Source organism: Globicephala melas, chromosome 11 (assembly GCF_963455315.2).
Source record: "Globicephala melas chromosome 11, mGloMel1.2, whole genome shotgun sequence".
Classification (NCBI taxonomy): Eukaryota; Metazoa; Chordata; class Mammalia; order Artiodactyla; family Delphinidae; genus Globicephala; species Globicephala melas.
The window spans coordinates 94,593,877-94,619,451 of record NC_083324.2 but is presented as its reverse complement, the minus strand read 5'-3'; the positions used below and the strand labels follow the sequence as shown (position 1 = coordinate 94,619,451).

The 25,575-nt window shown below is 42.8% G+C and overlaps 1 protein-coding gene across 1 annotated transcript; it reads left to right on the top strand.

Moving 5' to 3' along the window:
- The first annotated feature begins 628 nt into the window (after positions 1-628).
- On the top strand, positions 629-16,176 carry SMIM13 (small integral membrane protein 13). The gene is made up of 2 exons (XM_030881430.2): positions 629-776; positions 11,900-16,176. Exons 1-2 carry the CDS (start codon positions 701-703, stop codon positions 12,085-12,087), a joined length of 264 nt encoding a protein of 87 aa, XP_030737290.1. The 5' UTR covers positions 629-700; the 3' UTR covers positions 12,088-16,176.
- The last annotated feature ends 9,399 nt before the right edge of the window (positions 16,177-25,575 follow it).

Here is a 25,575-nt window from a genome sequence, read left to right as displayed (position 1 = left end):
GGAACGGGGGGAGAGGGAGGGAGAAGCAAAGCAGCTGAGTGGGAGGTGCATTCTGGGAGTTGTAGTCCCCTTGGGTGTGCCCTCCTCAAGGTTCCACCGGGCTCTGCACTTCAACTCCCAGCAGCCCCCGCGACGCAGAGGCGGCGAGCGGTGGGGGCGCTGGGTGATGAGCTGCCGCTGGGGGAGAGGGCCTGGGGCGGGTAAGCGCCGCAGACATCGCAGGGAGACGTTATCTGCGGGCAGTGGGGGTTGAGGGACCCTCGGGCGGGCGGCGGCGAGGGCCGGGTGGCCGCCGCACGTTCCAGTGCGCGCCCTCTGTCCCCTCCACGGGCGCGCGGCGTCCGCCATGGAAGCACATCCGGCTGCCACCGGGGTCTCCGGGCGCCGCGTCCCCGGTTCCCCGGAGCGATGAGGAGGTAGGGGCGCCCCACGTTCCTCCTCCCGCCCGCGCTCAGTCGGCCAGACCGAGAAGGACCGTGGGTCTGCCGGCCGGCCGGCCGGCCGCGGTGCCGCCCCCGCGCCGCCCCTCCCCGCCTCGCCTCCTGGGGGCGCTGCCGGGCGTCCTCCGCTCATGCCGCCCCGGCGCCCTGCCGCGCCCGGCGCCGGCCGCTGAAGCCCCGGCCGCGCCGCCCGCCCGTCCGCCGGCCCGCCCGCGCCCACCGCCCAGCCGCCCGGAGCCGGCCGCCCTCCTGACCCCAAGATGTGGCACAGCGTCGGGCTGACCCTGCTAGTGTTCGTGGCCACGCTGCTGATCGTGCTGCTGCTGATGGTGTGCGGTGAGTGAGGAGTCGCGCGGGGCAGTTACACTCCGCGGTACACACGCCGGCTTAAGTCTGGTCGACTGGCTTGTTTTGTCTGGTTTAAAAGAAAAAAAGAAGGCCTGGGTGGGCAAGTGTCTTCAAATCATCTGTTTTTCACTTACCTCTCGGGAGTGAGCCCTGATCCACGACAGGCCCGCTGTCATCCAGGAGAGGGAAGAACAGCATCCAGGGCTGGGCATCTTGACTCGGGCTTAAAGCAGGTCCTGCTTCACCGGCAGGATGGCCATTCTTACCGCAGTCTGCTTAGATTTTAACCTTGGCCTGTATCCGAAGGTGAAGTGATTTGATTACTCCTTTTTCTTTTTTGACACGTTCTGACTCTGATGATAAAGCGAGGTTTCAGTACCTTCGTTTAACCAGGGGCAGGGACAGAGTTGGGTTTGAAGCACGCGTGACATTTTTTGTTTCCTTGGAGTTCAGGCTTAAACTAAATTCCAAGCAGAAATGTTGAGACGCGGCAGGACTTAGAAACACCGGCTATATTAAACTTCCAGGGTCAGGTAACCTAACTCTTAGTTCTGTAATAATGGTGCTGTTTTGTTTGGTGTGATTTTTTTTTTCCTTCATGGAACGAGAGGACGTGAAACTTTTTTCTCAAGGTAATATTAGCGCAATTGTAGTTTTTTTTTTAACGCACAGTAACTGATAACCACAGCTCTCTTAGCCAAGTGGCTGAGCAGTTGTGAAAATTTGGTAAGTGTTTAGAACCAGATGTCAGTGAGTATTTTTTGATAATTACACTATTGAAGTAGGGGTTCAGGTTGATGCAGTAATTTGGTCAGTATTCAAAATACTATAGGGCTTATTCATTGCATGATTAATGTACTAAATGCTCAGTATCAGCCATGTTTGGAGACACTCGTGCATATACATGTATAGACATATATTTGTATTTATACACTAGTATGTATATTTTTAATTTTCTTGCTTTTATACGTGCATAGACATGTATATGTATTTGTATTTATATACCTGTATGTATATTTTTAATTTTCTTGCTTTTACTAAGGCACTAGAGTTAAAGCTTCTAACTTACAGCCTTTCTTTTCTGATGATAAAACAATTGGAAAGCCTTTCTCAGTTTCCTGCTTGTGATGTCAGGATTTTGGGCTAATTGTAGGTGTTTAAGATCCTTGAAGTAAGGAAAACCAGATCTATGTGATTTGTTTGATGTGAGGAAGGAGGTAAACATATGCTTTCTTTTCTAACTTGAAGAAGCAAGCTACCTGGAGATAGGAATGTAACATGTAAACCATGTAACAACACCTTAGATAGAATATTTGCCAAACTTGCCTTTGGGGCCTCAAAATTCCGAATTGCTGCATACATTAGACTTGCTCTCTCCGCTCCCAATAGCTATTTGACTTAAATTTTACTCATTTTTCTAAAAGTACCCTGCCTTTGGTTTCAGAAAACATTATAGAATGAGAGGTGACCTATGGTAAGTAAAAGAATGCCTTATTTTGATTGAGATGGTCAAGACTAATAGCTCTAAGAAGTAATCCAAGCACTTTTTTGTTGGGAGAGTGAATGATGTGATAGCTTCATGTTTTGACTAGGAGGGGCCTGGGGCTTAGGAAGAGGCGGGAAGGATCCCACCAAATTTGAGAGAGAAACTAGGGTGTTGTATTAGTGTGCTAGGCCTGTTGTAACGATGTACGACAGACGTGTAACAGCAGAAATTTATTTCCTTGTAGCCTGGAGGCTAGAAGTTGAAGATCGTTGTGTCAGCAGGGTTGATTTCCTCTGAGGCTTCTCTCCTTGGCTTGTAGATGGCGGTCTTCTCCGGGACTTTCATCTGTGTGTGTCCATGTCCTAATCTTATGTAATAAGGACACCAGTCATATTGGATTAGGGCCCCACCCTTATAAATTCATTTACCCTTAAATAACCTTTTAAAGGCCTTGTCTCCAAATATAGTTACATTGGGGATTAAAAATTGATGACACGGGTCTGCCCCAAGAAACTCATAACCTAGTTTATTTTAGAACTCTGACCGATTCTTTCACATAGTGAATTATGATTTTCAAATTTCAGGTTCCTTAGGGAGGTCTACCTTCTCCTGTCTCTGTTGATTGTACTTTCTTGCTTTTCATTCATTCTAAAAATATTTTCCACTCCCACTGTTCACTGAAACTGCCCTTGTCAAGGTTCATAACAAATGGCTTCCATATTACCAAGTCCATGGTCCCTTATGAGTTGTAATTGTATTGATACGTAACGTCTCATACTCATTCTATACAGGTGAGCATTCCTTCCATGAAGCGTTTCTCTTGGCTTTTGTACACTATACTTTCATGGTGTTCTTCCTACCATAGTGGTTAATTGTTTATCTTTTCCTGGCTTCTCATCCGCTAGAATTTAACTTTTTTTGATCACAATCTATGATAGGAAATAAATTTTCATTGCTCCCAGTACATTTGTAAGTATATATAGATAAATTACGTATATCAATTAGTTATATCCACATCTATCTACCCATTATCTCTCTTGTCTCTGAAATAAAAATTTTACAGACTAGTACTTGCCATTACTCCATGAGATGCATGCTATTTTCTATTGTATTTTTATGTTACATTACGTTATAATACAAATATATAGTATTTCTATTTTCGCCTTACTTCTGTTCTCTTACTCATCTTACCCAGTTCTAAAGATTTAAATAGTAACTGTAACTGATGACTAAAATTAAATCTACAGCTCTTATTCTTCTCCTGCACCCCAGGTTCGTGCATCAAACTTTTATTCTCAATATCTCCACTTGAGGATCTAATAACCATGTCAAACTAAACACATCTAAAACAGAACTTTTGATTTCTACCATCTGTTTCTCCCTCCCTCCTCACATGTTGTCAGCAGCCAAGGACTTGGGTGTCATCCTTGGTTTTGCCCTTTCCTTTCCTTATAAATATCAACTCCATCTGGAAGTCGCGTCAGTTTTGTCTTTTTTTCTTCTAGTTTTATTGAGATGTAATTGACATACAGCTCTGTATAAATTTAAGGTGTATAACATTATAATTTGATTTACATACATCATGAAATGATTATCATAGTAAGTTTAGTGAACATCCATCATTTCATATAGATACAAGATTAAAGAAATAGAAAAAAAGTTTTTTCTTCTGGTGATGAGAACTCTCAGGACTTACTTTCTTAACAACTTTCATATAGAACATACAGCAGTGTTACTTTTATTTATCTTGTTGTACATTACATCCCTAGTACTTACTTTCCTTATAACTGGACGTTTGTACCGTCATCCAATCCCACCCCTCCTCCATCAACCACAAATCTGATCTCATTTTCTTGAGTTTGTTTGTTTTTAAGTATAATTGACCTACCACACTGTTAGTTCCTGTTACGGGACATAGTGGTTTAATATTTCTATACATTTCAAAGTGATTACCGTGAAAGTCTAGTTACGTCTGTCACCGTACAAAGATATTATGTAAATATTTTTTAATAGATTTATTTTTGTTTATAGTTTTTTTATAGATTTATTTTTATTTATTTATTTATTATTTTTGGCTGTGTTGGGTCTTCATTGCACACGGGCTTTCTCTAGTTGCGGTGAGCGGGGGCTACTCTTCGTTGTGGTGCACGGGCTTATTATCACAGTGGCTTCTCTTGTTGCGGAGCACGGGCTCTAGGTGCGCGGGCTTCAGTAGTTGTGGCATGTGGGCTCAGTAGTTGTGGCTCATGGGCTTTAGAGCACAGGCTCAGTAGTTGTGGCGCATGGGCTTAGTTGCTCTGCGGCATGTGGTATCTTCCCAGACCAGGGCTCGAACCTGTGTCCCCTGCATTGGCAGGCGGATTCTTAACCACTGTGCCACCAGGGAAGCCCTATTACATAAATCTTGATGTTATTCCCCACTCTGTACATTTCATACCTGTGACTCATTTATTTTGCAACTGAAGTTTGTACCTCTTAATCTTCCCTACCCTTTCCCCCACCTCCTCCCCTATGGCAACCACCTGTTTGTTCTCTGTATCTATGACTCTGTTTCTGTTTAGTTATGTTTGTTCAGTTGTTTTGTTTTTTAAATTCCATGTGTAAGTGAAATCATGGAGTATTTTTCTTTCTCTTTCTGACTTACTGCACTAGCACAATACCCTCTAGATCCATCCAGGTTGTCGCAAATGGCAAGATTTCATTCTCTTTTATGGCTGAGTAATATTCCATTGTATACATATACTTCATCGTCTTTATCCATTTCCGTTTGCACGGAATACCTTTTTCCATCTCCTCAGTCTATGTTTGTCAGTTTTGTCTGTGGTGGTTTGAATCTGCAGATGTGGAACACATGGGTACAGAGGGCTGACTGTATTTTATGTGTTTGTTTCTCCCAGTTAGGGCGTAAGCTCAGTGAAGACAGGGACCTTCTTTGGCTTGTTCACTGCTCTATTTCTGGATCCTAGAGAGTAGAAGCATGTAGAAGGCCCTCATATATTTGAAGAAGAAATGAAGACAGATTCCTCAATATAAATTATTAAATTTCTATTACAAATACAGTCTTAAATGTGGTACAAACCAAGGCTATCTCAAGGTGGATAACCCTTGTATTACTCAATAAAATACACTTAATGAACTGTTATGTTCAGGTGCTGTGATGGAGGTCATGAGTGTCCAAAAATTAATAAAGCGTAATCCCTAGTATACTTTCTTAAATGTTTGGTAGAATTAATTTAGGCCAGGACTTTGGGGAAACCTTTTAACTGCAATTCAGTATCTTTCATTTGGGCTAATATTAGGCTATTCCAGTTACTTGTTTCTTCTTGAGTGAGCTTTTGTAGTAGTTTGTGTCTTTCAAGCACTATGTCTATTTAATCTGAATTAATGTTCTCTCATTATCGTTTAATATCTGTAGGATCTGTGGTGATGTCTTCTCTTTCATTCTTGATATTGTTTGTGTTCTTTTCTCTTGTTTATCACTCTGGCTAGAGGTTTATAAATTTTATTGATCTCAAAGAATCTGGTTTTTGGTTTTATTGATTTTTTAATTTCTTTACTTGTCCATATTTTATTTCATTGACTTATGCTTATATCTTTAGTTTCTTCTACTTATTTTGATTTTAGTTTGCACTTCTTCTAGTTTCTTATGGTGGAAGCTTAGATTATTGATTTTAGACCCTTCTTATTAAAAAAAATAGCTATTTGATGATATAAATTTCTTTCCAGGTATTACTTTTGATTTTTTAAAAAAAAACTTTATTTGGTTCAAAATATTTTTTAGTTTCACTTGTGATTTCTCTTTTGAACCATGACTTACTTAGGACATTTTCCCCCCATATATCATTTTCTAGTTTAATTTTGTTATGGTGAGAAAAGTGTATCAAGTTTAGGAAGGTTTACACTTAATGAGACGAATTAATGGTCTGTTTTGGTGGATGTTCTGCTTATACTTGAAAAGAATGTTTATTCTGCTGTTACTGAGTGGAATGTTCTGTACATGTCAGGTCAACTTGGTTGATAACATTGTTCAATATCAATGTTGTCAATAATATCGTTCAGCAGGTCTTTTTATCAGCTACTCTGTTACATAGTAGAAATCTTAAGAGCTCTGAAATGGATCAATTGGTGAAAGTCATTAACCACTTAAATTTATGGTACTTTTGGTGTGTGTTGGGGGTTGGGGTTGGAGGATGGAAGTTGAATGGTTTGTTTGGACTACCTACTCTGTGCCAGATACTCTTCTAAGACATAGAGGACATAGTGGAAACCATAGATAAACCATAAATTTTCTTTCCTTAAGAAACTCATGTCTTGGGGGGATGACAGTTAGTTATTAAGACAATGAAGGATGGAAGTGAGCATGAAATGCTAAAGCAGCCACCCAAGAGAGTACTCTACTGAAGAGATAGTACAGTAGAAAGACGCAAAAATTATGTGTTCATGATGCTTAAAAAGCTCAGTGGCAGTGGTAGTAACCTCTTGTCTGTGGAGTTTGCCCTGGAGAGGAAGAGATTGGAGCCTAAGAGATGGTAACAATGGATAACATTTGATGAGTGTTTATTATGTGCGGGCATTCTTTTTAGGTTCCACACATTAATTCTTTTTATTACCACATTGACTCTGAAAGTGGGTGCTGTTGTCTCTATTTTATAGATGAGGAAACTGAGGCACATAGAGGTTAACTTGCCCAAATTTCGAGTGAGCTGTTGAGTTAGGATTCATGGCCAAGCAGTGTGGCTCCAGTGTGCCTCTGAGTTATAAGAAGTTGTGGTGGTAATCCAGTTGACAGATAATAAGGATTTGACGTAGGATAGAGAATGGCACTAGGAATATAACGAAGGAAACAGATGGGAGAGGGTTTATTAAGGTAGAATCTATAGCACTGAAGTAAAGCAGGGTAGGGCTGAAATACGCTCTTTCCCACCTGAGAGATGGGGAAAGGATACAACACCCATTACAGAAATGTGAACATCCGGAGAAGGAGCTGTTGAACGAGTGTACTTTTTAAAGATGTCTTCAAGCCAGAGGTAAAGATTCCTTCCTGGGGTTTAAGAAAGGTAGAAAGTATGGATGAAAAATTTGGTCATCCTCTATAATAGGGGTAATATTTGGATCTATGGGAGTGTTGTGATCACTGGAAGGAGAGGAAAATAAAAAGAGGAGAGGTTTTAAAGGGAACTTTAAATCTGTCTTCCATTTACTGGGTAACAGGGTTTTGGGTGTGGAGGTATTTCGGTTCCACGTTGTGTTGGGTCAGTGATGGTTTCTCCGGGGGCTTGTCTGCTGGGGCCGCCCAGTGTGTCTTTACAGAAGGATGTGCAGTAGAGGGAGCTTGGTGGGAAGGGTTGGAGAGCATGATTCTGTTTTCACTTTGCCTGTGTCTTGGCCTTGGACATATTACTTAGCAGTGAACCTTAGCTGCCTTCTGTGTAAATGGAAAATAAGGTTATAGGATTGAAGGTGGAAAAGAGCTTTATACAAATCAAGATCGGTATTGAGCCAGTCAGTTAACCACTTAGATATCATCATGAAGGTGGGATTAACTCCATGGGAGGAATGATTCCACAAAGATAAGAATTTTTTGTTCTACTGCACCTGGGCTTTTTGAACTAAAAAGATCTTGGGTAGGAAATCATATTCTCATTCCCTAATTAGTGTTTTGTGTTTTAGCCATACTTTCACTATGAAAATATGAGAAATTTGATACACTTATTGAATTCATTGCTGTTTTGCCCAGCTAGCCCTTTTCAATGGTTATGAGTCACTTTGAGCCTTCGATTTCTTATCTAGAAAATGGGGATAATGATTCCTAGTCTCACTAATTCAGAGGGCTAATGAGAGGATTAAATGAGATGTCGAATGTAAAGCATTTCATGAACTGAGAACTCTGTGATTACTACCGTCCCCTGGGTTTGTGGTGTGTTGACAGTGATGGTCCGTTGTTCAAGTTCATCTGCCATTGCTACCCTTCTGCTGCCAGCACATTTATCTTGCATAGAAAAACAATATACGGTATGTTTCATGAGATCCGTCCTGTGAACTAATGCTTAGTTACTGGCACACACAAGTTGAGTGCTTATTTGCTTATCCCAGGACACACACCCTTTGTTGCCGGCCAGTTTTTCTGACTCACAGACTTGCCTTTTAAACTATGAAAAACTGCAATACTTGTTTTAACAATTAGTGTAAATTTTTGACTAAGTACATATAATTGTGGACAGTCCTTCTCCCTGCCCCCTCCACCCCCTCCTTTCTGCTATTCCTCTGTCCCTCCCTCCCATTTTTCTCTTACAATCTCAGGATACAGTATAAGACCCACGCCCCACAGAATAAGAGTAGGTAAGGAGTTTCTCGTGTCTGCATATCAGGTTTGGGTGGGAGGAATTGTAGGAGCTGTACTTCCCCCCCCCCCGCCCCCGGTACGGTGGGCCTCTCACTGTTGTGGCCTCTCACGTTGCGGAGCACAGGCTCCGGATGCGCAGGCTCAGCGGCCATGGCTCACGGGCCCAGCCGCTCTGCGGCATGTGGGATCTTCCCGGACCGGGGCACGAACCTGTGTCCCCTGCATCGGCAGGCGGACTCTCAACCACTGCGCCACCAGGGAAGCCCGATCATTTGATTTTTGACAAAGATACCAAGACAATTTAATGGAGGGAAGAACAATCTTTTCAACAAAGAGTTCTGGAACAGCTTGGTATCCACGTGCAAAAGGATTAATTTGGATCTCTCTCTCACACCAAAGTTAACCAAAATCGATCAAAGACCTAGTGTAACAGCTAAAACTAAAACTCTTAGAAGCACGCATAGGCATACATCTTCATAATTTTGGGTTAGTCAGCGGTTCCCTAGATATGACACCAAAAGCACAAGCAACAAAAGAAAACAAGATAAATTGGATTTCCTCAAAGAATAAATGATAAATTAGGCTCCATCATAATTAAAAACTATTGTACTTCAAAGAACATTATCAAGACAGTGAAAAGACAGCCCACAGAATGGGAAAAAAATGTTTTGCAGATCATATATCTGATAAGCGTCTGGTATCAAGAATATATAAAGAACCCTTACAACTTAAAGAGACAAACAACCTGATTAAAAAGTAGGCAGAGGAATTTAATAGACATTTCTCCAAAGAAGATTTACAGATTGCCAATAAACACAAGAAAATGATGTTTAACATATTTAGTCATTAGGGAAATGCCATAATAAAAGCCACAATGATAAACCACTTCACACCCACTAGGATGACTGTAATAAAAAAGGCGGGCAATGAAAAGTCTTGGTGAGGATGTAGAGAAGTTGAGAACCTCTTACCACGCTGATGGGAGTGTAAAATGGCACAGCTGCTTTGGACAAGACTAGCAATTTCACAAATGGTTACGCATAAGTTACCATATGACGCAGCAATTCTACCCCTAGGTATAGTGGACCATGGAACAACATGGGTTTGAACTGTGTGGGTCCACTTAACATGCGGATTTCTTTCACTAAAGACACACTGCAGTCCACTACATGATCTGAGGTTGAATCCTTGGATGTGGAACTGTGGATATGGAGGGTGGATTGTAAAGTTTCAGGTGGATTTTCAGCTGTGGGGAGGGTCTAACCCCTGTCTTGTTCGAAGGTCTGTTGTATACCCAAGAGAAATGAAAACACGTCAGTGCAAAAACTTGTGCAGTTGGTCATTGCAGCCAAAAAGTGGAAACTTCCCGGGTCTGTTAATTGGTAAATGGTTAAAACTAAATGTGATGTGTCTTTACAATGGAATATTATTCAACAATAAAAAGGAATAATGTGATACCTGCAACAACGTGTTTGATGAACCTTGAAAATATATGCTAAGTGTAAGAAGCCAGGCACACGAGACCATGTACTGTGATTCCGTCTGTATGCCACGCTCCGAATACACAAATCCAGAGACAGGAGAGTACATTAATGGTTCCCAGGGGCTGGGGAGGGAGGAACTGGGGAGGGGACTGCTAATGGGTATGGGGTTTCTTTGGGGGTCGATGAAAATGTTTTAGAGTTTGATAATGGTGATGGCGGCACAACCTTGTTAATATCCTAAAAACCATTGACTTGTACATTTTAAAATGATGAATTTTATGATAGGTGAACTGTATCTCAATAAAAAAGATAATCAACAACAAAGGAGAAGTCACCCCAGATCCCACTGCCCAGGGACAGCCACAGCTCCTGTCGATTGAGCAGTTTACCAAATGTGGACCTAGGCACCTAAGCCCTTTATTTATTTATTCCTCACAGTGGCTTTACCAGTCTTCTGTCAGGCCTGGGCCCCCTGACCCCTCCAGTGCTCTTCCCTCTACCTCGCTGTGCCTATTTTTACAAAGAATTTTGAGTGAAGAGAGAGCTTGCTGATTTGGAGTATCGTTAAAATACTGTTTTATAGAGTTAGGTGCTTTCCTCACACAGTTGACTAAAATATATTTGTGGTGTGGTTCAGTTAGCACTCAGCACTCGAGCTTAAAGGAAGTCAAAAACTTGAGAAAAGGGTTAAATCTCTGAGGTTAGGTTTTTAGTACCAAGGATTTTATGTTCATCTTTCCCCCCAGAGATTATAAGAAAGAAACAAGTAAAATTAGAAACTTCCTTAAGTGGCCATTCATCTCGGCCTTTGTAATGCTGGAGTAGAAAAGCTGGTTGGATTTTGTCTCCATAAAATGCTAGTCATCAGAATATGCTATGGTCCATTGCTTTTCTATGAAACTAGAGAGTTTTAAAGTAGAAGGCATCGAGAATACACGCTAGCATGGAAAACTGTTAGCAGTGGTTAGTTTTGTTTATGAAGTACTCTTTAACATTTCAGAGCAACCAGTCATGGCTTCAGGAGTTTTATCTCCTGTGTTCTCCTTTATTGACTGTTAGTTCTATATTAGTGGACGTCTAAAACTTAAAACTCCTTGCAAAAACAAGTAAAACTTGGTTAGTAATTTTTTTTTTTTAGGAGAGTTATTCAGACTTTTTAATGGCTTTGACATGAAAACACTGTATTTTTTAAAATCTTGAATTTAAGATACTGGTGCTCTGGCTTTTCATCTTGCATTGTGTAATTAAAGAAAATTTATTAATTTTCTGTGAAAGTTTATTATTTCTAGAAACTTCCTGAATAGTTTGGTCCTGAGAAGTTTTTACCAAAGTGCAGGTGATTTAGTAAATCCTGCCATTTACTGTCTTGCTTTCTGATTGAAGCACACTTGTTTTTAGTAAATACTGGCATTGAGGTGTGAATGTCCAGGTAAATAGCGAGGTGTATTCTTTCTTCCCCAGAAAAATGCTCTCAAAAAGTTGAGTTTAATACAATAAACACTCTACTTAGGTATCATAATCTCATTATAAATTTGATGTAGATGGACCAAGCTTGAATTCTCAATTCCATAAAGGCAGAAACTGTTTTTGCCATTCTGTAGAATCCCAGAGTTTTTCTTTATGCCGTGTCCATAGTAAATGCTTGATAAATGTTTGTTATATAAATTGTAATCACATATACGTTTAAATTACACATACTATTTCGTAACACACACACCCCACACACAATTAACTGAAATGTTCCCAACTGATAATACTGTGTGTCATAATTTCTCTTAATGTTTTCATCTCTCTTTAGGTTGGTATTTTGTTTGGCATCTTTTTTTATCAAAATTCAAGTTTCTTCGGGAACTGGTGGGAGACACAGGATCTCAGGAGGGAGATCATGAACCTTCAGGGTCTGAAACAGAAGAAGATGCTTCATCATCTCCACACAGGATCAGATCTGCTCGCCAAAGGAGGGTACCTGTTGATGAAGGCCACTGACCTGAGCCGTGGTCCTCTGATAGTGAATGACAAAGGACACTGGGAGTCTCTCTCTGTAATGACTTGGCTTTGCAATCTGCTAAAAGATTGAAGAACATTCATTCTTGGATCTTAAGTCCAATTCAAAAAAAGATTTACATGTAAGCCATATGAAAATAAAGGGAATTACAACCAAATTGGACCATTGCAGATTTCATCGTAAAGATAATTTTTGCTTATATACTTCTACATATATACTTATTCTTTGACTCTTGGGCTTATCTTCTTGCACTGGTGTTAATCTGGTAAATATTACAGGCTTGAAAAACCATATTTTATTAATATTAGTTCTATGTTGTACTTTTTTTCCCCCCACATTATACCTTGTCTGAAATCGGGATGCATTTTATGATTACTGTCAACCAGGCAGTAGTCATGGTGCAATTATCCTCGCCTGTGCCTGTGTGGACTTAAGGTTTGTCCTGTTGTTGGTATCAAATGTGTCAGGTTTAATTGGCTTTTAAAAATGTCTTCAAAAAGATTACATTATGATTCGGCATTGAAACGAAAAGTTATCGTGTATGCAGAAAAGCATGGAAACAGAGCAGCAGGGTGTACGTTCGATATTAGTGAAGCAAATATCCGTCGCTGGAGGAATGACCGAAATTCCATATTTTCTTGTAAAGCAACAACAAAATGCTTTACGGGACCTAAGAAAGGAAGATACCCATAAGTAGACGAAGCTGTGCTACATTTTGTCAGTGAGACACGTGCAAAAGGACTGCCTGTCACACACCAGGCGATGCAGCTGAAGGCAGGAGAAATTGCCAAAACCCTTGGAATAGATGAAACAAAATTCAAAGCAACAAGAGGCTGGTGTGATCGATTCATGCATCGAGCAGGACTGTCGTTAAGGCGTCAAACATCATTTTGTCCAGCGCTTCCTGCTGATATTAAACCGCAAGCAGTGCTGGAGTGCTGTATTAAGAGATGCTGCATTGCCGGCACTCTTGATGATGCCAAGGGTGCTGTGGTCTGGGAGAATGCAGACACTGATGGCTGTGATTTGAGTGATTCAGAGGAGTTAGACTCAAGGCTATGAAGTTATAGTCATAACTTAACCAACTTATTTCATCATACACTTTCTTTACGTATGCACAAGATTGACGCGATAAAGATCTGTTTTAACTCTAAAAGCTGTTTGAGTAAATTAAAAAAGTAGACATTCTACAGGATACACAAGCATTGTGTCATAGTTTAATTGCCTATGTGTTTTCTTAGTGATACATGTGGTGCGTCTTACAACTGATGGCATCTTAGGTTAGGAAAAAAAGTAGTCTGTAAATTTATTTTTCTTTCTAGGATAGCAATTATTTATTGGGGACCTTAATTCTGACTCTTAGAATGTTGTTAAAATAGTTATCCTCTGTGAGATACATTTTGGAGCACCCTATTCAAGATTTTAGACTAGTAACTTGGGAATCTAGGCCCTATCCTCTACTTTAGGAAGAGTAGGATTAGTTACTCCTTTTGTATGGGAGGACTTCATGCTCAAGGCATGTGTTGTGGAGAAAATACTTCTTCACAAACAGCAATTCAGTGACAAGACCTCAGAGGTACTGGGTATTGAGGAAAAAATAGAGAGTGGGTGAAAATGCCTGCTTTACTGTAAAATGATTCTTGCCAGGTTCCCACGTTTGTCTTCACTGAACTTTGGACTGCCTGTTGCCTGGGGAAGGGAGATGTGGATTAAAGAACCTTCCTGTTCAGTGCTGCCTGCTTTATACAAGCATGAAATGCGAAGCCAAGTTATTTTATTAATCCAAGTTCTTTTTACGTTTTAAACCTTTGTTTCTCAAGAACTAGTCATTACAGAATATCACCTCTATTTTATGATGGTGTGTAATTTTGTTTGATACCTCATACTTCATGCTGATAGTTTCGTTTGTTTATTAACAGTTCATCTGCTCTGCCCTAAGGTGGTGAACACCTCTGCTGTCATTGTAGCCCTTTGGATGTACTAAAAGGGAATTTACAGAGTATAACTTTACTTTTAAGTATTTGCTAAGGAGAGGTCCCTAGCAGCTGAGAGTGGGGCACAGTCTTTGTCTTTATTTCCTTAGTGGATGCAGTTTTCTGTTTTTATGTGACTATATTGATTAACAAAACAGTGACACAAGTTTCAAGCATTAATTTGAATGCTTCATACTAGCTAAATATCACATTAAAATGCTCATCAGTTAGAAAGAACGTTAATGCTTCTTGGTGCTGGGAGGATATTTGAATTAGATCTTCTGCAGTCTGATATTTGGAGCTGTGGATTCCGCTTTGTATGGGTACCTTAGGTTTAGGTAATGGTTGCTGACACACTTTAAGTAGCTGGTAAACTTCCTCTTGTGTCAGTATTAAGAATGATGGCCGATATAACCCCTAAAATCTGCAAGGGTCATCCACAAATTAATCCCTGAAAGATGTACATGTTGGTATTATTTATTAATATTTATGCTTTTATGGATGTCTTTTAAAAATAGAATTGTGTGAAATGTTCTGCTTAACTTGCTTGGGAAATATAACCAAAGCATATTAATAGCTCACACTCTACCGTGTTTTAACTCTTAGGAAAGTGAAATCACTGCTGCCAATATGAGAATTCTACAAACGAATTCCTTTGTTTAAAACGTTTTTTTCCCCCCAGTACACTCGCCATAGTACGTATTTCTAAGGCCACTGAGAGAGGCAGGAGAAATAGTTGTTAACACAGAAATATTTGTGTGATATAGTGTTTTTGTTCTTTTTCCTGTTTTAGTGCTTTTGTAGCTGAACTTACAGAACTCATCGTAAGTGCATTTTCAGTTTCTTAGTAGGAGACGGAGTAGCCTGTGGTCAGTTTTAAAGTTTAGAGGGTCCTGAGCATTAAAGACACAAGTATTAGTCTTGTTTGAATCCTCACAAACAGTGATGGCGAACAAGGACGTCATCGTTTGAGGATTAATTCTAAAATGAGGATTCTGGTGGGTGCTTTTCCTTCCCAACCAACCATTTCCAAATCTTTTTCTTCTTTTGCTTCTGAAACTTTTGTGAAGATTGCCTGTATCAAATTTATTGGTAGCATTGCTCTGATTTCAAGGCCAAAAAACGCTAAATATTTGTGTGACATTGTTAAATAAGGTTTTTAATATTTACATAAAGCTAAAAATAGAATTCATCCAGTGGATTTTTGTAGTGATGTTTTCATGGTGGAAACATAAATACGTCATTTTGTGGTGGATAGCCAATTTATAGACATGCTGACCCATTTCTTCAGGTGTTATCAGATTTAAAAACAACTTCGAACTGTTATTTTGCTGAAAGTTGGGAATATGTTAAGTAACGGATTCACAAAATAGGGCATTTTAAACCAAACTGTGTTGAAAGGTTTGAAAGTAGTGCATTTTTACTTTTAAGAGCAACAGTTTTTGAAATTATTTTAAGTCAACAATGCAGTATTTTTTAAAGTCAGTTTTTCTTAAAAGGTATGTTTTAATGTGACATGTAACCAATGTAACTTTAGCTTTTGACTGGTAAACTTCAAGTGCTTTTATATTTCAGGTTGACTTTAAAAAGCCAATGAGCAGTACTCAGAGGTTATGGATCCTTAAGCAATTAATGGAATAGTATTTTGTTATGGAGTCTAGGATTATTGTCTGCCTTTAAAGTATTCTATAGTTTTTAACTTAAAGCATAAAGAGTAACATTTTATCTTATATTAATTTAAAAAGTTGCATTTTGCATTTGTTAATATACATGTGTCGCCCGTTTTATGACCAGTGTTTACCCCTCTAAGTCAGTTCTATGCATAACCATTCACCAAATACTGCTGCTCTGGTTTCTTAGAGGAAACATTCTGTGCTATGCTATGATGTATTGTCATCTTGCTGCTTGACAAATAGGTTTATAAGGAATTAGAACTGTGTGTGTTAATAGTACCTTTGTATAACGAGATGTAAAATTAGAGATGAGTCTGTGTAAACGATTATTCACTGTTTTAGAACTGGTCAACACTATATCTAAAGCTTCTGTGGTTTGTATGATGCTTCACTTTACACAGAATAAATTAAAATGAAAACAGAAGTTGTGTTTGTTTCATTGATAAAGAATAAGAACCATGAAGGGTACCTTGGACATGAGGGGTTGGAAACCAGCCACTTTTACCAGTGGTTCACCCTTCACCTCCTTTGTCAAACTCTAAACATCTATAAGAATTAAGACAACATCTCAGTAGTATTCCTAGTGCCATGAAAGTAGTTGACTTGGAACCTAAGGGCACGTAGCATTAGAGCTCATTTACACTTCAAGTTTAGCCTTTTTTCTTCTCACGCTTTATCCAGTACCTTCAAGATTGTTTTGCAAATCTGTTTACCATAGATCATGTCTCACATTTTGTTAGTATTAACCACCAGGAAGACTGAGTGAGGGAATGGACCAAAGCCAAGTGAAAAGATGGAGGGATGCCTTGGAACCCATTTGCAATAGGAAACCATGAATTGCAGTGGCTGAGTGCCAAGTACTGATTTTTCTTCTGCAGTGCTCGGCTGCCAAGAATGTAGAATGGAAAAAGTGGACCGTGTCAGGGTCAGGCTTTGTCAGGTAGGAGTGTCCAAAGGGCACGGTCACTTGAGATTGCCGGAGACTGGCCGTGGGGTTTGGGCTGGGTTGCGAGAGAAGTCGGATCAGTAAGGCACTGATAAATGGGGCGAATGGAAAGGAATAGAGACCGAAGATAATAAAATGCATGTGCCGTAATGTATATAGTGGATAGAATAGGAAGTTTGGGGTGGAGATTAGGACTTTAGAGGTGAAGCAACCGTAGCAAAGGGGAATCAGAACTGTGACACGTTCTAGGGTGTCATGTGCATTGTCATCATGGCCACTAATAGTTCTGCATCGTGGCTGGAGTTGGGATGGAGAAGACGACCATGACCTGGGGGACCAGGTCGGGGACTTGGAGGACTGACCTTAAGGTCGGGGTTGTCAGGTGGCCCTTAAAAGGAGGAAGGAGTTTCCTGAAAATGAAAGAGGAGCTGTGAGAATGCTTTCTCTTCATCCTGTCCCCCGGCACCTCTCCAAGCCAGCACGTGATTGTTACATACAATTAAGTACTTTGGTTATAAAAATGATGCTGTTTATGGAGAACTTGGCTGGGGATGGGGAAGGAGAAAGGAGTTGAGGACAACAAAAGCTTCTCTAAGAATCTTAGGGCGGAGTAGGAGTTCTCCAGGGTTCTGGACAGGAGAAAGGGCAGGTGCCAAGTCAGAGTTGAGGGAAGATGCCTTGTTTGGAGAACCGTAGGTAGTTGATTATTCCTGGAATGGAGAGTGATTATGGGGTGCAACGTTTTGAAACTGGAGAAGTAGGAAAGATCTAGGTCATCAAAGATCTTGTATGCAATGTCAACGGCTTTGTTTAACGTACTAAGTGCTGGCTGTTCTTGCAGGCACCTGGACAAAGTACAGATGGCTTAGGAAGCTCATGCTGACTGCCCCGAGGAGGTCTCCTTTGGAGACACAATGGAAACAGGGTGATAGAAAGCTAGCGGCAGGCTTGAAAGGAGTGACAGCCATGGGAAGTTTGAGGACATGAAGAATCCACAGGGCTTGAGACTGGGTTGTGAAGGCAAGTGACGGAGAAGTGAAGGATGATTTCAACATTTGAGATGGACAACGCTGAGGGAAGTGTATGGAAGAAGTAGGCTTGAGGCTGGTTGAAGGGACGTGGAAGATGAGAGTCCAGTTTGGGGCATACATATTTGTATTTGAGGTGCTTACAGGCCACTGGGTGGACAGAAATACTAAACAGTTGTGAAAATGGTAGGAGGGCCATCAGTGATCATCAGCGTGTGAATGCAGTTGAAGCTGTTGGCAAAAATAGGATCTGCCAGGGAATAAGCCAGAATAAGGAGAGACCCAAGGAATGGCCCCTAAGGAGCATCAATATTTCAGAGGCTGGTAAAAGAAAAAGAGGCCACCAAGGACATTGAGAAGGACTGCGGAGAACCAGGAATATACCTGGAAGGCAATGTGCTTGAGGCCAATGAAGAAAGAGCTTGCAGAAAGAGCAAGTGTTAAACTGATATATATTAAAGAATGATGCCGCTCAGATCTGATTATTAAGAAATTGGGGTAACCTAGTTCTGGCAGAAGTCTGTGCAAAAGAAGATGTGAAATTTCTGCAAGGTGACAGTGGGGGCAAATGGAATAGATATTGACGGGAGTCAGTTGGACAGGGTTTGGTGATTGATTAGCTATGGAAGGTGAAGGGCAAGGATGAATCATTGGTGGAGGGCTGATGGAGGGCATGGGTGGAGCATGTTAGAGGGGATACGTCCAGGTGCATGGAAGACCAATGGAAATGGCCACCCAGAGGATACAGGTCAGAACTGAGTTCCTACCCAGATGCTGTAACTTGATAGTTGGCAATTTATTTAACCTCTCTGTTGCCTGGTCTGCTGAGTGAGAATGAGAACGTGCAGGGCTGTTGTAAGGAGTAAATTTTTAAAAACACCTGTTGAGCACACTTCTTTTAAAAAAAATTTTTTTTTAAAATTTTATTTATTTATTTTTGGCTGCGTTGGGTCTTTGTTGCTGCGCGCGGGCTTTCTCTAGTTGCGGCGAGCAGGGGCTACTCTTCATTGCGGTGTGCGGGCTTCTCATTGTGGTGGCTTCTCTTGTTGCGGAGCACGGGCTCTAGGTGCGCGGACTTCAGTAGTTGTGGCTCGAGGGCTCAGTAGTTGTGGCTCGTGGGCTCAGTAGTTGTGGCTTGTGGGCTCTAGAGCACAGGCTCAGTAGTTGTGGCGCATGAGCTTAGTTGCTCCGCGGCATGTGGGATCTTCCCGGACCAGGGCTCGAACCCGTGTCCCCTGCATTGGCAGGCAGACTCTTAACCACTGTGCCACCAGGGAAGTCCCCACACTTCTTAATATATAGTAAGCAACCCATAGCTTCACTCCCACCCGCCTTTCCTTACTTCTTACCTTTGTAACCAAGGCAGCCTCCTAATGACGGCTTGGTCCAGGGGTTGGTTTCGGTTCACTGAGAAGAGTTGAAATGGTGAGAATCACAAAAACACATACGTTCATCCGACAGTCTTTTGAGGTAAGGCCTAGGCTTTTTATCACTGAATATAGATCCATTGAGTTCAATCTCATTTTCTTTGCAAAAGCCAGACTTATAATTTGGCGATCTCCAGTTTTGTTCTCTTAAAACCGGAACGAGAACAGAGTCTTGCAGAGCAAAGATTTTTACTGTAGTGTTTTTCTGTCTTTGACAGTTGCCTTGCTTGTCCCTAGATGGACAGGATTTTTTGCATTTTGTCTTTATCAAATTTTTCCGAAACATTCAACTAAGTTTTCATAGAAACAGCAACCCTTTACTCACACTCATATTTAGTTGTGACATTTCATTATGTAATTGCGATATCAGAGACAACTGAAGTAAGCAGGTTTGGGAACCATTTGGGTTAGACAGAAGTCATCTGGTGAGAAAATATGTGAGCATACAAGATACTAATCCTCTGTTCTTGATTAGGTACCCCACCCAGGCGGGGACTGTGCATCTCATGTCACAGAGCAAATTGAAGCCTCAGCCTGGAATCTCCTTACCCTTCCACGGAGCCTTCATATATCTGTCTATATCTCTTCCGACCCTCTCCTTCCCTCCTTCATTAGAGGACAGACCCCTCTGCTCTCTGAAACGAATTTCTCCTGTGCTTTGGATCCCGTTCTACCTTTTCAGCAAGTTAACACTGGCAGTTATTTCTTCTGTACACTCAATTGCTCTCTGTCATCTGGATCGCTCTCTCCAACATCTAAACGTATTCAGTAAATATATTCTATCTTGAAAGAAGGAAAGGTCCCGCCTGCTCTGGTCCCCTCAGCTGCCAGTGGCCCCTGCCTTGCCACGTCACACCAGACTTCTCTGAGTAGGTGTCTCCATGACCCTGGCGCAACATCTGAAGGACATTTTCCAGCCCTCAGCTTTGCCTGACTTCCCAACAGCATTCGTGTGGTTGCTCATCTCTTCCTCGCTCCTTGAAACCTTCTTCTCCTTTGGCTTTAACGATACTAAATTCTGGCTTTACTGGTTTTAATCCTTCCTCTCATTTCCGGCGTATCCTGCAGTGAAATGTCAGAGTTCCTCGGGGTTAGGTTCTCACCCCCTTTTCCTTCCTGTCTCCTCGGGCAGCCCTGTTTGTGTCCTCAGCTGCCACCTCTTGACCAGTGGAGCCACATTCCTGTCTCTTGAGCCAGTGACCTTCTCAGTATCCCCTCTTGGTTGTCTTAAACACTGGTCTCACCCAGCATCTGCAACCGCTTCTGATACGGGGGTCATACCAGCCTGCCTGTTGACCGTTGTAAAGTTGACAAACTAGGTGTCACTGTTGACCTTTTTTGTTTGTTTCTTTTACTTTTTGGCTGTGCCCTGTGGCATGTGGATCTTAGTTCCCCCACCAGGGATCGAGCCCTCGCCCCCTGCATTGGAAGCGTGGAGTCTTAGCTGCTGGACCACCAGGGAAGTCCCTCTTGACCGGTCTTTCGGGTCCCTTATTCAACACATCAAGTCTGGTTGACTTTACTTCTGAAATAGCTCTTGGAACCTTCTCTACTTTCGTCCATTTTCCTATTACCCTCTGTAGGCAATGAAGTGTAGCAGGCATGAGGGTGGCCTCTGGAGTTGCGACCTCTGCGTGCCTCATTTTTCATCTGTAAAATGGGTATGATCGTAGTACCTAGCTCATAGGGCTTCTGTAAGGATTGAATAAGTGAACACACACAAACATGTAGAATAGTGCCCAGACCCCACTGCTCTGATGCCCACCTGGATCCTGTGATAGTGGCTGTCTCAAATCCACGACAGCCCCTCTCCAGCCTTCTCTCCTCCTTGTCACCAGAGTGATCTTTTTGAAACTCAAATATGGCCGTGTCGGCTCCTTGCTTATGTCGTGGGAATGGCTTCCCACCGTCCTAGAGAAAAGGTGGAAAATCCTCAACACGCCCAGGACACGCTGCAGGGTTTCATTCACCAGCTTGTCAGGCACCTTCTCCCACCACTGGCCTCCCCACCACCTACACTTGCAGCAGGTGAGCCTCCTCTCAGCTACACACATACTCGGAGATCACCGGCACCCCTGTCCCTGGGTCCCTGCACTGGCTCCTCCCCCCGCACCCCTTCTCCTAGTCATTCGTCAGATTTCAGCTCAAAGTCACTTTCTCAGGGGAGCGTCTTTGAACACTACCCGACCCCTTTCCAGGCAGTTCCTTTGTTACATAGACTGGTCCTCTTCTCCTCCAGGCAAGAGTTGAACACTTCTTGGTGCGTTTATTTGATGAAGTGCTATCATCCCCTATGTTGAACTGATCAATATATCAGTATAAGGTAGAACTTAAATCAAAATGACATTGTAACCCGCAAGCTGCAATATATTCAATCTTTGAGTCAGAATCTGAGTCTAATCTGAGAGGCTTAATTCTGCCTTATCAGCATCTCCTGACGATGCTTACCGTTTTCTTTAATCAACAAACACAAAAGTGTATGTTAGTGAGATGCTTATTTTGCAAGCCCCTGATTCTTTCTGTGTCTTCTGTGTCCATTACTCTTCCATCCCTTCTGAAAAGGTCCAAATAGCCTGTCAAACAGCAACTTTTAACCACAAGATGGCGACAGATTTCAAGAATTAGCCAGTGAGTCTAGTTGCGCTTCCTCTCAGGGGTGTGTTCCGTTAAAAGGATGTTGGCGGGTTTGGTAATTATACGGCACCCTGTTTTGCACCATATGTATTTAACCTAATCCTCTTTGCTTAAAGCAGTTAAGTGAGCGCGTATAAATCGTTGATTAAACTGGAAGGGGATGGGGGATTATTCATCACTGGGCCAGGACAGATATAAACCAGGATTGTTCTGGGCCACCCAGGACTTCTTTCCACTCCATCTAAAGCTGAGGCGGGCCAGGCGACAATATTTACGGTCCCTCTGATGAGGGCTTGTAGTCAGAGAAACAGGAGCGCTCACAAACGGCATCTGAACTCCACCTCCCGGCGTATGACTCTAGAAGCTGGTCAGTCTCATGAGAGGCAGATGGGAAGATGGTTGGTCCAGAGGCCCGCGTGTTTACTTGTGGGAGCAGGACCCACACCTTGGGTGAGATGCCGTGGAACCGGAAGGCTCTGTGTCGCTAGAAAGTGCCTTTGATTTGCAAAGTCCTTTTTCATATATTGCCTTCCTAAGCTTTGTGAATATGAGAAGGGCAGGGAAAACGTTATCTTTGCTTTACAGGTAAAGAAATTGAGGTTTAAGGAGGTAAAGCAGCTTGGCCATGGACATGATAGTGCCAAATCCTGGACCCCCCGCCTTGTTGCTTAGAGAAGGGAAACAATTTCTTTTTTGCTTAAAGCATCCAAATCACCTTACGTCATTCAGCACAAAGGGAAATAAGTACATGTTCAAATACAAACACAAGGTGCAGCCCTGACTTATATGAGCATATGTGGTGGGCTAAACTAATGGAGAAAGGGTTAGCCGGCCTCTGTGTCCTGTAGCGCTGGCCCTGCCTCACCCCAGGAGGGGCTCAGCAAGTTGGGCTCGCTGGGGTTCTGATTGTCCAATAGGGAGAAGGACTTGCAAGAGGTTGGGAGGGAAGGGACATTTGGGGAAAGTGAGCCAGTGACCCGCGGGGCATGCAGCTGGATTCCCAAGGACTGAAAGCAGAGCCCTCATCCTGTTCTTACACAGCCCTGGGAGGTGGCAGGCCCCTGATGGGGGTGACCTGCGGTACTGGGGATCTGAAGGCTAAGCTCTGGCTTTGCAAAGTGCAGCCAGGTTTTCTGTGAGCACGGTGGGCCCAGGGAGTGATGCTGGGAGTGGATCTCACAGGGCTGAATGGTGAGCATCTCAAAGGCAGCCCTGATGGACTGAAGAGCTAAGGCTTTCGCTGAGGTTCCTGGGTTGTGTAGGACTCTTCGGGAGAGAGAGAGGGAGATGGGTTGGCCTGCAATGACTGAGACGGAATGTCTCGCCAACCGTGGTGGAGAGGCTCAGGGTCACTGCTCATTTGGTTTGGACAAAACAATGCAAAGCAAAACACGTAACAAGTCTTGCACTAAGTGTTGTCAAGTTATTCCACACTCACTAATGATTACATCTAAAAACAAGCTCTTAGAACTCCTCCCCAGACCAAAAACAGAAACACAGGAAGAAACCCAAGGCCGTGGCCTTTCTCGCCCTCTCCCTCCCCATCTCGTATCTTGGGTCCACTGAGGGAGCAGAGCTCCGGGCTCTGTGCTGCTGCAAATGCGGATCACCTTGCCTGGTCACCTCCTCTTGCCTTTATTTATTTATTTATTTTTTGCGGTACGCGGGCCTCTCACTGCTGCGGCCTCTCCAGTTGCAGAGCACAGGCTCCGGACGCACAGGCTCAGCGGCCATGGCTCACGGGCCCAGCCGCTCCGCGGCATGTGGAATCTTCCCGGACCGGGGCATGAACCCGTGTCCCCTGCATCGGCAGGTGGGCTCTCAACCACTGCGCCACCAGGGAAGCCCTCCTCTTGCCTTTAACTTCCCCTCAAGAGCCACGTGTCTCCCGGCCACTCCCCTTCCCCCCCCCCGCCCCACCCTACTGGCCCCCGCAGAGCACTTCGGGTTATCTGGTGATCTGTCCTGCTAACTCAGAGCGCAGAGTCACTGGGGTGCTAAATGCAAACTTGGGGCCCTTCCTTATTTCAGTCGACTTGACTCAGAATCTCAGGCAGGTCAGAACTAAGAATCTGTGTTTTTAACCTGTTCCCCCAGGTGATCATGATCCTTTTTGTTTAACCCCCCAGTACTGGGTTGAATAGTGTCGCTCCAAAATTCGTGTCCGCCTGGAACCTGTAAATAAAGCCTTCTTTGGAAATAGGCTCCTTGCAGGTTAAAGCGAGGTCGTTCTGGATTAGGTTGGGCCCTAATCCAATGACTGGTGTCCTTGTGAGAAGGGGAGATTCAGACACGAGACACAGAGGCAGGCCGGTGACGGTTGAGGCAGGGGTTGGAGGGATGCGCGTACGAGCCGAGGAGCGCCAAGGATCGTCGGCCACCGCCAGAGGCCAGGAGAGAGGCCGATTCTCCCTCAGAGCCTCCAAAAAGGGATCTGCGTCTTGCAGCCTCCAGGCCATGAGAGAACAGCTACGTTTCTACTGTTTTCAGCCTCTGAGTGTGTGGAACCTTGTTCCTGCAGCCCGAGGAAACAAATAACCCCCATCCCCTTTTTTCTACCTTCTATTGTCTTAAGTTATTTTTATTTCCTCCTTTTTCTCTGCAAGAAGTTATACTTCCTATTCAAATAATTTTCCTGTTATAGTGCACATATGTACTTTTTTTTTTTAGCAGTCCAGTGGATGCATAGAGGACCAAATTCCTTGTTTCCTTCTTGTGCCTGTGTGCAGAAATTTCTAGTCCCCATTTCATAAACAAGACTCAAAGATTCTTGCCTGGGCTTGGTTCCAGTTCCTCTGCCCCCTGGAACTGGGAGGCTGCGTCTCCTGTGCGGGTGAGACTTTCCAACTCCAGGCCCTGCTCTAGCTTTGATTTCTATCTTTGTTCTTGGCCCCTGGTCATCTCCCATTCTTTCTTTTTCAGTTGGATTATGAAATACTGCATTAAAACAAAACTATTACATCCAACTCTTCCGTATGTTTGCAGTAGATAGGAAGGCCTGTGTGCAACACCTTAGTCTGTTGTGTTTCCGGAAGAGATTTCTCATAATCGATATGTATTTTTGAATATTGGAAACCACAAATACAGCACCTTGGGCCCAGCGTGAAATGGGTCCACCTCTCTATCGCTCCCGAGATCCCCTACAGTTGTCACCTTCAGGTGCTGTTTTAGCCCTGCCAATTCCCATTAAATGTCAGATCCTGTTCCAAATATATTAGCTAACCTCCTGCCCAGGTACTCAAAATCTGGGTAGTTGCTTTTTAAGCTCTAACAAAAGTAGTTGGTTTGAATTCTTAAGTACCGTTGTTAAACCCATGAGGCATGCTTTTGAATGGCCATGCAAGAAATTGGATTGAGAAAGCTGGGGACAGAGTCCCAAAGAAGTGTGTGGTTCAGTGAAGAGATCTCACATCACGTTTTGTCCGGTGGGACGATAAAGGAGTAGCAAGCATTTCCTGTAAGTCAGAAAGGTAGAAGCGCCTTTTGCTTTTTTTTTTTTTTGGTTATTTCTTTTGTTTGTTTATTTTTTGCTTGTTATGTATGTGAGGAGAGTGCCTACCCTGGAAAAATGTGCATAAGCAGCAGATAAGTATCAAGGAATAGCTTAGTGTTTTCTCAGAAGAGAATAACATCTGCTGTGCCATAGGTAAGGCTAGGAGAGCTTAGATGATACATAAATTGGGTAAAATGTAAGGCGTGACTATAAAGTTATGCTTCTTGGGGGGCCATGTTATGGAAATTTTATTATTCTTATTACTTTTTAGTCACAAAAGGTGTATGTCCTTGGG

Bases quoted from the DNA above. Each gene is read 5' to 3' on its own strand.
- SMIM13 (XM_030881430.2), top strand. From the start codon at position 701: ATGTGGCACAGCGTCGGGCTGACCCTGCTAGTGTTCGTGGCCACGCTG. The intron at 777-11,899 runs GTGAGTGAGGAG...ATCTCTCTTTAG, and splicing joins GCTGCTGCTGATGGTGTGCG to GTTGGTATTTTGTTTGGCAT.